This window comes from Parasteatoda tepidariorum, chromosome 10, assembly GCF_982258835.1.
Source record: "Parasteatoda tepidariorum strain Cologne lab strain chromosome 10, Ptep-v5.0, whole genome shotgun sequence".
Classification (NCBI taxonomy): Eukaryota; Metazoa; Arthropoda; class Arachnida; order Araneae; family Theridiidae; genus Parasteatoda; species Parasteatoda tepidariorum.
The window spans coordinates 36,210,564-36,229,279 of NC_141764.1; the positions used below are offsets into that span (position 1 = coordinate 36,210,564).

Genomic DNA, 18,716 nt, shown 5'->3' on the forward strand with positions numbered 1-18,716 from the left:
TGAATAAATATTATTTTTGTTAAAAATAGCTGTTAATATGCATGTAGAAACCACTTATGCTTATTGGTTATTTATAAACAATCAAAGTAATTTATATTTTATTTACTAATATTTATATAAAGTTGTGTACTTCTGCAAGAGTAGGTTCTAGTTGGCTACACGATTTCAAGTCCAATGTCACAAAGGTGGAAATGTGGTCAACAATGTGCATCCGCCGTCTTTACTTTTCAGATAAGCTGGTACCCTGCATTTATGCATGCTCATCTATAATATATATATTATAACAAGATGTTATATGAAAGTACCAAATTCAAATCACATGTGTTTTATCTTGGGTGGCTAGACACAGAAGGGCTTGTTTTATGAAAGGAGAATCACATGATCATCAACAGGTGATCAAGAGGGGGTTATTACTTGTATGGTGGGGAAATATTTTTCAAGTCATGATGAAAATGACATTAGAATCTGAACTGTAGAAATTAATTTTTTTTTTATAATTCCTCGGTTATTAAATATTTTAAAAAGTTTAATAGTTGTAGTGGTTCACTTGGCTTCACTATTTTTAAAAGGTCTAAGAATTTGAAACAACCTCTAAATTTTAATTTTATGATTTTAGGTGTGTATTTATTGTTAATTTTTCTAAGAATACGAAAAAGTTGTGGAACTATGTGCATTGTCAAAAGTGACTTGATGCTTTAATTGGTTTCAGTGAAAGTTTGTACTTGTTTTAAGTAAAGTGAATTTTTTTACGAAAAAAAATTTAATCTTATAACTGTGACACCCAAACTATTTAGATGGTTAATACATGCCAATTATGAATTTATTAACTAAAGATTTTTTCCAAGTAACAAATATTTTGCTAACAAAGCAATTATTTGGTATTTTACCACCAAATAGTTCATCATAAAAATTATTAACTAACCAAAAAATTGACAATGATTAATATTTATTAAAAGTTGAATTGTTTATCATTTAGTTTAATAAGTTTTAAGTAATTTTGAACTTAATGTTAAACTAATTACAAAACTATATTTTTATTAAAATAAATTTTGAATCGCTGCATTCTTTTTAAATGAAGAAATGTGAAGGTGTAAAATATTTATTTTTTAAATTCATATCCTCATTAGCATAAATAAATATAATATTTTTTAAATAATTTTGTCTTTGATTTTAGAAAGAACGAAGCATCATTGCTTTTTGTAGCAATAAAATATGTATTACTTGAAATATTTCACAAGAGCTGTTAATATTTTTTTAAACAATTCAAATATTTCTTACAAATAAATCATTTAATGAAAAGAGTTGAAACTTATTTATAGAGTATTTATTTAAATTTATTTGTAAAATTAATTTAATATTTAACTTCTCTTGTGGTGAGAAAAAATTTATCTGCAATCTATGTATATATATATATATGTATAACCTTTATAAATTTACATTATATTAGGATAATTTTTTTCATTTGGCGAGTATCATAATTCTTTTTTGTATTTAATTAGTCAATTCTTTGAAAATTTACAACATCTTTAGAGGTTATCATTTTGAAAAATTTGAGGACTTATTAAAAGAACATTATGCTGTACTTGTTCATGTATTCCTTAGTTTATGATGCATGTTTTTTTTTATATGAAAATGTGCTATTTAAAGTCAATGCATGTGAAATTTGCTTTGTTTGTGTTGGAATAAGTGCATGGTTGTAATGTGTAAGTGCATGTATATGTGGTATTACTTATCCTGCTTACTTATCATCCACTTGTCTCTAATGATATCTGCTTTTCCCTCTTTCCCTATGCTGCATTTGGAATCTATAGAAAGCTGAAATGGAAGACGTAAGTGAAAACCTTATTTGTTGCCAATTAACATTTATCGATTTTTTTAGCAACATATTAATACGTAGAAAATTTTCTTTTAATTATAAAAAAAATTATTATTTAGCTAAAGATAATTTCAGTAAATGTATTTAATTTACTGTGATTGTCTTTTGTTAGAAACATTGATAAATTTAAGTTTTTTCCTTGTGTTTAATAAGTATTGAGCAATACCAAATTGCAATTAAAATTATCCATAATCTGGCTGAAAAGGAGATGAAGTAATTTTTTTATTTGAATTTAAATAATTTTTAATTGTCAATTTCAACTTTTATATAACTTCAAATTTTTTTGCTAATCCCAAGTTTTTTCAGAGGGTAGAAAATATATCTTACATCATATGATTCATCTTTAAAACTAAAAACTGATTCATCTTTAAAACTAAGAAAATGAAATTCTACTTTGATGATTTGGAAAGACGTGATTCATTTTTAATGCTAAGAAAATTTAAAACTTTCTTTTGACTGGTTATTTTTTTGGTCTAGAAGATTAAAAGAATGTTTATTGCAATTAAGCCTAATTTGTTTTTATTACTTTTTTCGTTTTTTGTTTTGAAACAATATATTCCTTTTAAATAAGTTAGTTACTACTTAAGATGTTTTAAGTCTCAAAGCCCAAGATAGACAAAATTTGAAATTGTCAAAAAGACGTTTACTCATCAAAAGTAGTAAAATAATTATTTCTGGTTATTGGTAGCTTATTGAATGCTCCAATTCTTTCATATTATTTTTATGGATGTAAATATAAATTGCATACATAAAATTAAAAGCTAATATTTTAAAATCTAATTTATATTTAGATTCAGGAGTTGTATGGGTAGTTTCCTTCTAGAATATTAAATATATTTTTAATGTGGAATTTATTAAAATTACTAACACACTTCATAACTCAGTTAATTACATGTAATTTTTAAAGCCAACTAAACCTTATTTGCCAAATTTCATCATTAAATAAATCATAATTGTATTTTCATGTAATAAAAAAAAATTTATTTTGTTTATTTGATGTTAGAATTTTTTTTAAAGAATTAAAATACTTCTAAGACAAATAGTTTTTTGTGAATATATTATATAGTAACAGGTTCATTTTGTTTTAAGTCATTAACCGAGTCTTTGCGGAGTAAAGAGGAGTGTAACTTAAAATCTTTACCCTAATTTGTTGAAATTTTGATTAAAAAAAAGGAAAACTTTATTTTTAGTGAGTCAAATACCAGCAAACAAGAAAGCTTTTACGAGGCTCACAATAATTTTCTTAATAAATCATTTTTATATTACTCTTATAACAATTCATTATTTTTGTTACTGCCTGTGAAATATCTTTTCAAATATCAATCAAATAAGCGTCACCCCAATACGAGTGACGTGGCCCAATCAGAAACTTTGCTGCCATCCTAATATGGGTGACACAGAAGTCAACGTGTTAATGACAAATTAAAAAAAAAATTTCCTAAAATCAGTCAATAATCTGCATTTTCAATATACAAGCCCCTGATTTTATTTATGAAAATCTTTTACAAATTCTTAGAAAAGACCCAATTAAATTTCTGCCTGCAAATAAATCTATTAATTTAAAGAAGAGCATTGGCATAGTAAAAAAAATCAGAATAATGTAATTGAAAACATAAAAGTTAAATTAAAAATAATTGAAAATTCTGTAAAATGTTCTATATGCAATATGTAACTGTGTAATAACTTGTTTATAAGTGGATTCTTTGTACTCTTTAGATTTCTGGTGAGCTTTATGGTTGATGCTAGAGGAGGAGCAATGAGAGGTTGTCGGCACTCTGGAGTTCGAGTTATTATCCCACCTCGTAAAGCACCTATGCCCATGCGAATTACCTGTAGGTATTTAAGAAAAGAAAAACTTGCATATCCTCCTCCTCTAATGGAAGGAGAGGCTTGTGCCTCTCGTATCCTTGAAGTTGGTCCATCTGGAGCTAAATTTTTAGGGTATGTTGAAAATAAATGAAGATCTAAAAATTTATAGCTTGAATACATTTTCTGTTAAGTTATACACAGAAAATGTTGTATTGAAATGTTGTATTGAACTTAATCTGAAGTCTGATCGGTTAAAAACTTATGAGGCTTCTAAACTGTGTGATTCAATTTTATTTTCATGTTAACATTCTGAACATCATTTGAGGTATTTCCTATTTCTAGTTATAAACTTTCATAAAAGTTATGAAATCATCATCATCTATCTTCCATTATTATTAGTTTTTTTTAAAAGTAAAAACTGCTTGCTAATAATTCATATATGAATGTACCAGAATACTTTATTTAGCCAAATTTGACAAAATCATCAAATTTTTGGATTTTTGCAATTCATAAAATAATTTATTTTTATCTCTTTAAAACCAGTTGAATAATGTTTAGATCTCAAATAGAATCATTGTGATAATTTAAAAAGATATTTATCCTTCGGTCAACATATCATAACCAGTTTGTTTAGCCTCATATCTCATATATATTTTCTTCTTTTTCCTGTACTTTTAAATGTGATGTCTCAAATTCTGTGAGTCCCATTCACTTGAAATTTTATACCTATATTCACTACATGTATGATTAAAGAATAGACTACAAATTTACTGATCAAATTGCAGCCAAATTTTAAAAATTTACAATTGTATTTTTGATCGTTTTTTCCAAATGCGTTCTAATGTAAGCGGAAGCAATGCATGTTAGTCAAATGTTCATTAGAAATCTTCTTATGTTGTTTTTGTATAGCACTTTTTTTTGATTTTATTGTTTTTTTTTTGTTATTTATATTATTTTGTTATTTATATTATTTTGTTATTATTATTGTTTAATTGTGTTGTCTATTTTTTCAGCCCTGTAATTATTGAAGTACCACATTTTGCATCACTTCGTGGACGAGAGCGAGAAATCACTATATTAAGGAGTGATAACGGTGAATCTTGGCGCGAACATACCCTTGAAGCATCTGATGATGCTGTTCATGATGTTTTCAATGAAAGCTTTGAAGGTGAAGGTAATAACTTTTAATAAATATTTTTCTATGTGCAATAAAATTATTTCATTTTTGTTTTTAATTGATTTTCTATTGGTTTTTTATTTTTAATATTTTGCTTCATATTTAATGAAAAATCCTTAGAAACTCAAGCGGAAACATGCTTGTCAATGAAAACTTCATTTGCTCATAAATGAATTGCTAGAAAGTCAACATATTTTGAGCTCTCGAACATAGTTCTCATTTAAAAGTAAACAAGTGGTTTAGGAAAATAAAACATGAAAAAAAGGATAAAGCACCAAAAAAAGTGAAAAGGAAAACCTGATTGAGACAATACAGAAAAAAACATGGTGGCAAATCAAGACAAGATACATTTCAATACAAAATGTAGGGTTAGAATGTCATTAATTTGTGAATTAATGTCATTAATTTGAGAATCGGCATTCATATGGATAAAATGATACTCAAGAGCATCAAGATGAGTTGTTGATGTCTTAGGAATGGAAATAATTTTAGTTTTATTGAAGTTAAGTCTCAAGGGTGTGAAATCTAAAAATCAATGATGCCAATAATGGGTGATTTTTTAAACTCTTGACGATAGACATTAAATGTACAAAAATTTATCAGACAGCAAATGAAGTTTTCATTAACGAGTACATTTGTTTTATATATTATTGATTCTTATATTAAGTGTTTGATTTAAATTTTTAGAACTAACTGCCATCGAAGATCTCAGTACAAATCGTATCACCCGCATCTTGACCACAGATTTTCCACAGTATTTTGCCATAATAACACGAATACGGCAGGAAGTCCATGCAATAGGCCCAGAAGGAGGTATGGTCAGCTCAACAGTGGTACCCCAGGTTCAAGCCATTTTCCCTGAAGGCGCCTTGACTAAGAAGATCAAAGTTGGACTTCAGGTAAACAGCTGCCCTCCGGACACTATTGACCAGGGCATTCATACTTCCTCACCAAAATCAGGTAGGCCTTTAATGCCAAACAATCACCCACCGCATAGTTTGAAAAAACATCCTCCAAAACCGCAGAGAACCAAATCTGGTTTCTTTTCGGAATTTATCCGGCGTACATGGCCTAAGCTTGATTTGTTCTCATTCATGTGAAACATGTCTCTATTTTAGATTGAAAATTAAATATTCATAATGGAAATTTATATAAGTACATAGCATGTAATAAAGGTGCTATGGATATTTTCTCCATCATATTTAGAATTTAGCAGAAAAAGTACATGTACATGAGGCGTTAATTATTTTTCATGCTTCTAAAAATCATATTTTATTAAAATTATTTTATGGGGACTGTGATAGTTTTACAACTAAAAAAAGTTTTTATTTTTCTGTTGTTAAGGTATATTCTTTATATATTTTAGAAATAACTTTCTAATTTATGTTTTTTGTTGTAAATAATCAGTGCATTATAATTAGAACTAAAATTATATCGTGGAACTTTTTAATAAATTTTTTGTTCATATTTTGTGCATTGGGTTAAAAGATGTTTATATCTGCTAAATTCCAAGCAGTCTGTAATTTTAGTCAGATTATAATTAAGTGAAATATGAGTTAATTTTACTCCTGTTGGTTAAAATTAGTTAATTAAATACTTTTTTATGGCAAAAAAAATGTGAACCAAGCCTATCTGTAGAACTCAAGAGAGTGTATACAGAAGATATTTTTTCTATCAAGATGACATAACAGCTGCTGACGCTGATGGCAAGCTTTGATACTACCTATGATGACTTGACAATGGCACAAACTGACCCACTAAAAATGATCCTTCATTGCAAATATTTGTAAACATTTCTATCAACAGTAATGAGTTTGATGATTTTTCTCTACGATTTTTATGGACATTGAAAATTGAGCTGAGCATCATTTGGTGAAGCTTTAAGTATCATAGACACGTTTTGCAATTATAAATTAAATTTATCATGCATTCAACTTAATTAAATGTTAAATTTCCTGTTGGATTCGGGAAGCATTTTTAGACAGATTTCATATTATTTTAAATATTTCAATTAATGATCTTCTCAAGAAAGTTAAAAAAGAATTATATTTGAAATGATAATTTAAAGGAATGATTTAAAAATATTAATGAATCTCCTTAAATTATGAAGGAAAAATTAGGATGTTTGTTAGGTATTCTTGTTGCTTATTTGATACATTTTATGTCCTGCTTATATGTTTATTTAATTTTTATTTATTCTGAAGATAATTTAGATATGTTTGGCTGTTTTAATAATTTATTTAATTATGAATACTTTACATATTAAAAATATGCATGTTATAAATAGATTTGATTAATTTTAAAGCATGATTTATGCCTCATTTACATGCTTTTACTGCTAAGTTAATGGATTTTTGTTATTTATATAATGCTGTTTTATTGAGAAAGTTTTTTAGCTCATTTACAATTTTGTTTTATCTTTAATTTGCCAAATTTTTACATTTGTTACTATTTTGTTTTGTTGTGCCAACTTTTGTTTTATCATTGAAATAATTTGCAAATATTTTCATAAGATATATAGTGAAACCTGGTAGCAAACCCATATTTGCCTTTTATTTAGTACACAATTTTCAAAGTACTTAATTTCACAAAACTTTGAGTTACTTGACTCATTTTCATTTCCATGTTTGATGTTGATTAAGCCCACCGCTAGCAAAGTACAAATTTTAAGAAATGTTTATTTACTTGACTCATTTTTACAAAAGTTAAAGTTAAATTAACTTGAATCATCAAACTAAATTAATTGGGATTGATTTTTTAATACAATGATACAATGGGAAATTTTTTTCCCATTTTTCCTCTAAATAATTTTCTAACAAATTTTTTATATGATGATAATGATTATACTTAAAGAACATTTTGGACTGGACATTTGTACTTTAGTTACATCAGTTTATTGAAAAAAAGGATTATCCATTTAGCATAATAGTAAAAAAAAAAAATTAGCTTTAATGCATTGTAAGACGTGCTGGTTAACAAACAGGATCTGGATTAAACATTCTGGTTTTTTACCTTAAATAAATAAAAATTATTTTAACTAAGCTAACGTTTTCTCCCGATTTTAAATTTCAATGTTAATGTACAATTTTTTAGACATTAGATAACAATTTTATTAAAATTAAAATGAAGCAAAATCTTAAGTTGATACCAAACTAAATATTAATTAACATTTTTATGATAAATTGACTACCTAGGTTTAACTGTATATTTTGTTAACAATATTATTATTTGTGTGATGTCTTTTATGTTGAAGATTTAAAAAAAGTACGTTCTGTACATTTTGATGGTATAGCAATTGAATAGAATATTTTTGAGTATTGGTTTAACCATTGTACATGCATAAGTATGGTTTAAATTGAAAATATAACTATATGTTTTATTGGCATAAAATGATTATACATTTATTTATTAGTTTTTATTTGAAATAAACTAAGATAATTAATGATAGGATTAAAATCTTATCTTCGTACGTTTTCAAAATTTGTTTCATTGTTCAGCTTATTTAGTTTAAACTGAATTGAATGAAACTTAATATTTCATTTACTATCTGATATGCAATATTATTGGTAATATTTAAATTGAATTAATTGTACTTAATAAGCTTTTTTTATATTACCAATTAATAAATCAATCAATAGCATTGATGAAGTGCCTCAAGATTTCGAAGGATATTAAGCATATTTTTTTTATTTATGGAGAATGATAATTTAAATTTTATTTATGTCTTACTCATTTTTCTTACATATAAGTATATAAAATTTGTTTTCTTAAATTGTGCATAATAAAAGTGGATATAGTTTTATCTGTAAGTTAATTTTTATGTTGTCACAGACATTGTACCTTTTAACATTGTAGATTATATTTTCAATCTGATACTTATGTTTCTTGGTATGTTTATAGATATATGCAATAAGTATGAATGTGCAATTGTATACTTAAACCCAATATAAAACAGGGTTATATTAAATTATTTTAATTTATATCTATGTTAGGAATCTCATTAAGTGTTAATAATTTAACAGTAATAATTAATGACAATAATAAGTTTAAAAACAAAAATAATTATAATAATTTTTAATTTAATGACAATAACAATAATTTTTTGATATGTGTTAATGTTTTGTAAAATTAGCTTTATCCATCTATATTAATACATATATTCAATAATTTAACATAAATTTCCTATCATTGTTTCGGAAGGTCTCAAGGTAAGATCTGTTTTAAAATGTGCATTATTGTATCATGATATTTAGAAACTATAATGAGACAAAATTTTGTATGAAAATGGCAAGAATTTAAATTCATATCACCTTTAAGCACTGGCAAAAAATTAATACATCTGTATTATAATTAAGGATGGAAAGTATCTTATTTCGTTTGGAGTCAATTGCTGAAGCTTATTTTAAAAGAGAATAATTTTGTAAAACAATTGCATATTGTATTTTACAAAATCAAATAACAACAAAAAATATCTTTTTTCAGTTTATTTCAAATTGGTCGGTCAGTACCAAAATTTATTTTAAACGTATTTATTATGAGTAGGATTTTCCACATCAAGTTTTTTTTTATGTATGGATGCATTTAAAGTAATCTACGCTGTTAAATTTGAAAAGATTGATATTGATCTTAGCATTTACTAGCATTTTATCTTTGCATTGGAATACATTGATTCTAAAAAATATCATATAATGTGCATTCGATTGACAGAATGTTGAGTTTTACCAAAATATAATGGACTGCCGTATGAATGATAATCTTACATGATGAGTTAACACTGTTTGGACATCTTCTTAATTTTATACTTTAAAAGAATTGGCTTAAAAAAAATTCGAGATGGCAATAAAAATGGGCACGTTTTTGGTGCTCAAAAATAGGAGCCCATTCTCAAGACTCTCCAGACATGAATAAGAAAAACAAAAATAGGTCAGTTTCAAATGGCTTTGGTGACTAAGGGTCTGTTTCAAATCATTTTTGTTTTCCATCAATAAGCTTATTTTTTTTTTTAACACATTAAGAGGATAAATGATTGTATTCAGTATTTACTACATTCACACTTATTCTAGAAATTTACTGCAGTCAAATGTCAATTTTTTTTTGTTTGGTCTTTAAATTTCTGTATAAAAGTAATGTCAAAAAGTTGTGGATAGTTCGAATTTTATTTTGAATAATTAAAATTTTCCATACTGTTGCCCATAAAATATTATGTATGGTAAAAATTATTTTCGAGACAAATCTTTCTAAAGAAACGAAAACCTAGGTTTTTTACTTTCTGCGGTTATTGGTTAGTCATCCAATGTATGTCTGAGATCCAGTCAATCCTTAAAAGAGACTTCTGCAAAATTTTTTTCGCATGAAAATCCATTTCAATGTGAGTTGTTAATAAAAAGGATAGTGGATTTTCTCAGAAAGTGCAGCCATTTTTCGGAATCCTGTGCACTTCTCATCAAGGTGTTTGTGCTTTAAATAATGATTTTCGAAGTTTTTTAAGGGTTCGTTTTAGTTTGTAATTCTTGTATTGTGTTCCATTCTTGTATTAATTGCTAAGTTGACATGCTATTTCTTGAAGTTTACAATACTTGATTCAATTAAAAAAAAATGGAACAGAATCTCCATGTTAAGTTTATGTAAAATCTTTGAACAAAAAGCTAATTTTTTTTTATTTGTCTCTTCTGTTTAAAAAAAATATTTTTGAATCAAATTTATTTCTGGTCATTTCGATTTTAAAATTTTGCTGTGTTATAAAAAGTTAATTCTAGGTGATACATGTTAAAAATTGCTTGATGTAGAACACAATTTGGTTTGGTCTTTATAAAGAGGCTATTTTTATTTTTGACAGAGGAAAATTAATAGAAATATCTGTGCCTAAGAATGACATTTGGTGATTTAGGGAAAGTAGTAGTGTACTTAATTTATTTACTTATATACATTATTATAGTTTTTATAGATTATACATTAATTTATACATTCACTTTATTTACACTAATTTTATTTATATGATTGTTACAATTTCTTTCAAGTTATATTCATGTGTTATTTATGTTAGCTTGTTTTTAATGTTTACAATTTTTCTGTGGTAAGTGTAATAATTTTTTTACAAATATTTATATAATTTGTTTCTGTATTTTATCTGTGATTTGATTAATTTTATTGTGATTTTGGAGAGCTTTTACTGAGCTAGGAAAGTGGGGCCAGAATTAATATGTATATGAAATAAAGTATATTTTGAAACAATTCAAATATTGAGATAGATGTACAGTATTTGTAGGAATTTTTCTTTTCAGTTATGGACTAAAACTATGAAGCTCTTATAATTTATTAATTTTACACATGAAATTTTTTTTTCTTAATTATTGTCGGTGCAGAGATGTCAACTTCTAAAACTTTTTGTATTTACCAGGAGTTTTTGCTTTCAAATTAAGAGAAGGGTTTAAAGACTGTAGAATTTGCTAGCTTATAATTAAGCTCCCTTTTATTTATTGCTATCTCATTTTATTCTTTATGAAAAACCAGAATTATTTTCTTTTTCTGTAAAATTTGGAAAGGCTAGGAAATTTTCTGTGTTGGGCACATTGACCATCATTCAACTCTAGTGCCAAGCACTTTACCCTGTTTTTCAGCGCTCTATCTTTTAATAGCCATCATTGAAATGCCACATAATTTTGATGCCACTAAAATGGCATGTACAGTACCTGAGCTGCTTTTCTTTTCTCCAAACTTGCACACCAATGAGCAGTAAGCAATATTGCATTGTATCCAAAATTAAAATACTTGAATTAAAAATTTAAAAAAATTATTTTATCTTTTAAAGGAAGTATGTTTTTAGCTATAGGAATTAATTCCTTTATGCATAGACTATCTAAAGTTTTTAAGCAAATCTCCTTTTAATAGTTTAAAATATTTAACTTGTTGCTTAAAGAAAATGTTTTAGTACATTTAGTCCCTTCTATTGCATCTAAACTTATCACACTTTATTTATGTTTTTAGCATAAACATATTTACATCTTAATTGAATTTTTTCTAAACTTTACATTTTGTCTTTTATTTATTTACTTCATTTTTTCAAAAAAAAAAAAAAAAAATATGCCATAAATTTGTTACACAATTTTAACTTGATTTTATGTTTATAAAAAAGATATGTATTTTAGTATAACTCGGTACATCTTTTCATGCAACTATGAAAGCCACTTGATACTTGAATAATACAGATGGAGCAGTATTATTTTGTCGATAACTTTATAAAATAAAATTCATATCAATAAATTTAAACTTTTTGAAATTGATTTTAATGTTTCATTTCGATTGTTTTGTACTTGCAGAAAAATAATACTTGAGGTTGGCATCTTTGTCATGCAGTTTTTTAAATTTATACACATAGTTAGAGTTGTTATTTTTTACAGACAATGATGTGTGATATTAATGAATCTTATATGCAATTTAATACTAACACATTTTTGTACAAAATTTATCATATCAGTCAGTGTTAATAATGCCATACATCTGTAAAACTGTCTTCTTAATATTGAATATATTTTCTGTACTTACTATTTTAACAATAAAGAGAACCAGACCTAAATTCTGTGTGTTGTTTTTTACTGATCTCACATTTTTCACTTTGCTTACTACTAACACAATGCTTTACTAATCACACATTTTTATGTGCTGCTATATTCTTCTAAGTATATCTGTCAAAGTTCATGCAATTTTTCAAATAATTTTCTAATCTGAATTCGTAACATTGTTTTAATTACTATTTCATCTTTAAAGTTTAATATGTCTAATGTATAATGCCATTTTGTAATTTTTTGAAATCTGCGAATTATCATGCTTTATAATTTGATTTTAACTTAAGAAACTAAAATTATAAGTCTATTTAACTAGAATCGGTAACCTGAACCTATATTAAAAAAGAAAAATCAGATTTTTTGCATTAAATTTGAAATAAGATAGATTTTGATAAAGAATAATAGGAAAAATTTCCATTAATAGTAGAATAAAGTTTTCTTCAACTGTAAACACTTTCTTAGAAAAAAATTATATAATTTCTGTTCCATTTATACTATATAAATTTTTAAAATTACTTTCCTTTCTAACTGCAATACGCTTCTGTCTTTGTTTTTGAATGTTTGTTGCCTGACTAACTGCTTTATAAATTCTCATGTATCTTTCTTTCCTTGTACATAGAATTTCAAGGTCTGTTTCTTTTTACTTTGTTTTTAGAATAAATTGCTTTAATTTATTCTCTTCTTAAAATGTTTCTATGTATTTATTATATTTGATTTTATTTTGTGATATTATACGCATGTAACTTTTATTTTTAAGTTTAGCTATAAATTTTTTTATAACTTTGCATTATTCTGTGCTTCCTTAGCATATTTTCGTTTGAGGCATTTAGAAATTATTATTTTTCATTTGTTTATGTATTGAAAATCAGCTTATTGTAAAATTAGCTTTATACTCTTTGAAAAATTTATAAATTCTATCAAAATACATCAAGCTTAAAGGAGTTGTTTTTGTAATTGAAAATTAATAAAATGGGTGTAAATTACAAGTTCTTTCTACAAAAACCTGAGAATTTTTGTAGGTTTAGTAGTCTGAGTTTACCCTTCAATGCCAATGAAATTGACTTATTGCATGTAGTTTAGTGCTAAATATTTTTAAATAAAATATTTAAAAATTTATATTTTATCAAAATCAAGGTATAGAATTGTTTAAAATATGTAAAAGAGTGGAATTCAATTGCTGAATCTAGCAGACTATCAATTTTTCTATTTAGGCTCGACAACATGAAAATCAATGGTTTATTTGTGTGCATGTGTATGAAATTTACTGTATACAGTCAATCAATAATTCACAAGTTTGAGAAACTGAGTTTTTTTATTTTATTAAATTTGCCTTTTATTAAGTTGGTCAGGTATCAGCTTTTTCTTCAATTTCTATTGCTAAAATGGGAGAAATTTCCTTATTTTAATGCATCTGTTATGCTTAAAATTGGAAGTTCATCAACTGTAAGGATTATATTATGAAAGATATGAAAACCCGTTTTTCTAAAACATGCATATAAAGAAAAAAAAATTTTCCTCAACTTTTTTTTTTAAAAGAACTCTTTTTAACAAATAATAAAAAAAGTTTAAAAAAAAACTTTTTTTCAAAATAATTTGTCTATACAACACTGAAGACACTTTAAATCACCCTAAAGATCTGGATGTTCTACATTTGCTGATTACTTCACTGTTTAATTTAGTGATTTTAAGAAAAATATCATTTAAATAGTCTTTTTTTTTTTGTTGGCATTTTTCATAAAAGGCTCAGTTTTTGTTAATTTTATATATAATTCTTTCTTTAACATTGGTAAATATTAATTATAAATTTATCCAATTGTTTATTATTTCTTTAATTATTATTTACTGCATCCTCTATACGTATTGGAGTGGATAATAACTTTTACAATGAATTAGATGAGTATTTATTTATTTCTTCTCATATTTGCTTAAAATCATAATCATTTATATCATCATATCATAATTTAATAATTTATATCATAACAAACATCATCATTAAAAGAAAAAAGTTTAGTGGTTATTAAAATTGTTAGGAAAAACAAACATGATCCATGGTTATTAAAATTAGTGTGAAGAATATACATGGTTATCGGTTGCAATAGGTTTCAACACATACAGGTTTCAATCCAAGTTCTCAAATAATTTGTTGATTACAGGCTCATCCAATATCTCCAGAACTTGTAACTAAACTGCTGGGAAATCGTGTGGCTGTGAGTCCTATAGTTACAGTTGAACCAAGGAGAAGGAAGTTCCATAAATCAATTACTTTAACAATTCCTGTCCCACAAGCTGCAACTAAAGGGATGATTAACCAATATAGCGGGGATGCACCAACTTTGAGGCTGTTATGCAGTATAACAGGTAATATTGAACAACATTTAATTCTATTTTTTTCCATTATTGTGTTTGCCTCGATGTTGCAAGGTTACTTGGTAATTGTAAAGGTTAATATTAAAGTAAAAAAGGTTATGCTATAACCAAATTTTACAATAAGAGTATATATAGTTTTTTACTTTTGGTTCTACCAAGCTTTAAATCTATGGTTTTCAGTTTTCTGGGAAGTGAAGAGAGACAGTACACTATAATGTCCATATTACCAGTGGTCTCATAATTGTTGAGCCTTATTCTTTGTAATTCCCTTTTTGCCGACAACTTACTGTCGTAGTGCTTTAATTTCATGTATTAATAACTCTGTAAATGGAGAACCAATAACTAGTTAAATAAATATTCATTTAAAATACTGGATCCAATGCATATGAAAAATGTGCAATTCAAGCAAATTTGTAATAAAATTTGTAAATGATTTAAAAGTTGTATTCAGTATTAATGACTTCAGTATCTTGAAAAATTATTTAAAAAGGACCTTTTTATTAAATGTGTAGATAATTGATAAAGAATTAATGAAAAAATGAAAGTGGAATTTGCAGCTTATAGTTTTGATAAATACATAAACAATGTTGTTTACGCTAATTCATTATTTTAGTTGCTTTTGAAATTGTTGATAACTTCTCCACTGAAATGAAATTTTTCTTTGTTTTTACATACCACAGTAACTTTTTCTATGGTTCATGTAGTCTCTTAAAGTCCTTCAAATCTTTCATTTAAAAAAAAGATCAATTTTAAGGATCAACACTATTTCTTGTTATCAGTCTTTTATAAGAGTACTTGCAGCAGAAACTTCTATTCAGTGTGAGATTGAGAGTGCTTTGTTGGGTAAATTTCATCTCTCTCTCTCTCCATTTATTCATTTTTCTTACGCATTTAAAATATTTTAATATGAGAAGTATCAAGATTATATGCAACTATATAACAATCATATTAAAGGAAAATTAATTGTAATTTTTTAAATTGTTATGGAAATTATGTTGCTGACTTTGAATCAATTTTTATTATGTTTAAGGTAATGAAATATTTATAATAATTTTTTTTCTTCTGTAGGTGGGACAACTAAGGCTCAATGGGAAGATGTTACTGGTTCAACTCCTTTGACATTCGTAAATGACTGTGTTTCTTTTACAACAACAGTCTCTGCAAGGTAAAATATTAGCTGAAATACGAATAAAATGTTCAAATATTAAATTTTCTTACTTCAAAATTAAATTACTTACAAAATTATTAAATTTACAGGCTATCAAAATAATAAATTTATTGTATAATTGATCTTTCAAGATTATCATTACAAATTAACTGATTATTTTTGTATTTTTGAAATTAATCTCTTTTTAAATACAATATTGTGAACATGTTTAGGAATTTAAAAGTATTTTGGAATAAATTCATAATGTTTTAAATAAGGTGGAATTACGGTACATGAATAGTGTTGTACATAACACATTAATATCAAGAATAATTCCTAAAATTTTGAGCAAATAATCAGATAAATTTGTAATGTTTTGCAATGCTAAAAGTTCTTTTCATTTATTTTTTATTATTTGCTAATATGAGAAATTTTGCTCTATTAACCTATTAATCTAATAAATCAGTTAATGCTTTAAATAAGATAGTATTTCTGAGCAATGCAAATAGTTCTTTTAATTTTTTTATTATTCAGTTAATATGAGAAATTTTGGTCTATTAATCTAATAAATGTATTAATGTTTTAAATGAGATAGAATTTTGGTGCTTGAATAGTGTATGTAACGGCGACCGGTCAGTGTAGGAGTTAGGGAACTCAGAAAGGTTCTGGATTCAAATCCCGGGCAAGGCATGGATGTTCTCATATCCTCTGTACTATCTGTCTTTACTGTGGGAGCAACGTTGGCTCACCTAATATGGTGCCCCTGAAAGAGTGGCCAACAAATCTGCCCTTCAGATGCCTGTATGATGCCCAGGTGGGTCACTCTAAAAGGTGGGCATTGGGGAAAAAAATAGTGTACATAACACATTTATAACAAGATTCATTCCAAAAATTTGGAATAAATAATCAGGCTGCAATGCTAGGAGTTCTTTTTATTTTTTTATTACTCGTTAATATCAGAAATTTTGTTCTATTAATCTGATAAATGTATCAATGTTTTAAATAAGATAGAATTTTGGTGCTTGAATTAACACATTAATATCAAGAATGATTCTTTAAATTGTGAGTGAATAATCAGGATGTATTTGCAATGCTATGCGCTCCTTTAATTTATTTTTTATTATTCATTAATGTAAGAAATTTCGGTGAACATGTGAAGTTCAATAGTAACATATGAATTTCATGCTTACATTTCTTCCAAATTCTCAGTTATTGATTGTTTATTTAGCACCTGACATAGTAATGTAAAAAAAATTGTTTGATTATGGATTTGGAGTTTATCATTGTATCTAAAGCTTATAACCAGTATGTTGTTAAAAAACAACATGTATCTCATTTGATTAAAAAAAAAATGTAAGTTTTATGTTCTTTTATAATTTAAATTTTTATTCTTGAATTTGTTTGCGACAGGTTTTGGCTTATGGATTGCCGACAAGTGAACGAAGCAACTAAGTTTGCTACCGAACTTTACCGTGAAGCCATTCATGTCCCCTTTATGGCAAAGTTCGTGGTGTTTGCAAAAAGGCGTGATCCTCTAGAAGCTCAATTACGTGTATTTTGTATGACGGATGACAAAGAAGATAAAACTCTAGAATCTCAAGAACACTTCACTGAAGTAGCTAAGAGTCGAGATGTTGAGGTGATATTTTTTTTTAAACAATAAAATTTTGCTATTTTTAAACTAATTAGCTTCAGCTTGATTGAAAATCTGAGTGATGGTTTGAAGTGATATTTTAGGGATTTTGTGTCAATTTGGTAGTTTTAAATTATACAAGTTTACTAAAAGATTATGTTTGCAAGTTTTCAATGCACAAAATCTATAGATCTCTAATGTTATTTAAGCTTTTCATGTCATATGGTTGACAAACTTAGCTTTTTAATTTGCTGATAAAATGTTGCTTGCCAACCGGTTGTTGCAAATTTCCTTGGAATCTTCTTTAATTGCAAAAGTATTCTGAAAATATAACTTATTACCTATAGCTACTAAGATATCTGAAATTTAAAGATTTGAAAAACAAATCAAAGTTGTATAGTTAAATGAGATTAAAATAAAATGAAAGTATTTTCCTAATAAACCTCATTTTTTAAAAAAAAATGTTATCTAAAACTTTATTCAATTGTATTAATATATTAATGCAATCAATGTATTTGTTGAAATTTCTGCTTTACGTTATAAAGGAAATTTTTTTTCTTAATGAAGATGTAAGAATTTGACACTAAGATCAAACAATAAACCTGTAATTTATTTAAGTAATTTCTTACCAGTAAGCAAATGTATTTCTGTAATCAGGGCAGATTGTGCTCCGGAAAAAATACGGATTTCCGGATTTTTCACTAACTGTGATCCGGAAGTTTCCGGAGATCGAAGGTTCAGATGCTTAAAAAAATCATTGTTCACAAAAGTTTCCGGAAATCAAATTTTCAAAGGTGGACCTTAAAAACACAGTTTATTTTATTTGTTTGTAAGGGAGAGCCGGATACTTTATAAGCTTATATTCAAGATTAATATTCATTTTTTATCAGTAAGTTATTATAATCATAAACTCAAGAACGAAAAACATATTTGTAAATTTCAATTACTTCTCTAGGTCTTTCATAGGTATGTGTAATATTTTAAATATATTTTAAGTAACTAAGAAATATTGAGAAAAAGGTAAAAACCTTGTTTAAATTTTTCTCTAATGTTTCGATTTAAATTTTTTTTTTGCTCAAGAAATTTTCCGGAATTTTGACTTGGGCTCACAATCACCCCTGTGTAATTAGCCAATATTTAGCAAA

The 18,716-nt window shown here is 26.1% G+C and overlaps 1 protein-coding gene across 1 annotated transcript in view; it reads left to right on the forward strand.

Annotated features, from left to right (window-relative positions):
* LOC107449053 (uncharacterized) overlaps positions 1-18,716 on the forward strand; it is a 134,507-nt gene that overhangs the window by 71,188 nt on the left and 44,603 nt on the right. The window contains exons 22-28 of the mRNA XM_087152743.1: positions 1,812-1,829; positions 3,593-3,817; positions 4,699-4,859; positions 5,550-5,761; positions 14,578-14,782; positions 15,860-15,956; positions 17,349-17,577. Of these exons, the coding sequence (XP_087008869.1) occupies positions 1,812-1,829; positions 3,593-3,817; positions 4,699-4,859; positions 5,550-5,761; positions 14,578-14,782; positions 15,860-15,956; positions 17,349-17,577 (1,147 nt within the window). The remainder of the gene's footprint in view (positions 1-1,811; positions 1,830-3,592; positions 3,818-4,698; positions 4,860-5,549; positions 5,762-14,577; positions 14,783-15,859; positions 15,957-17,348; positions 17,578-18,716) is intronic.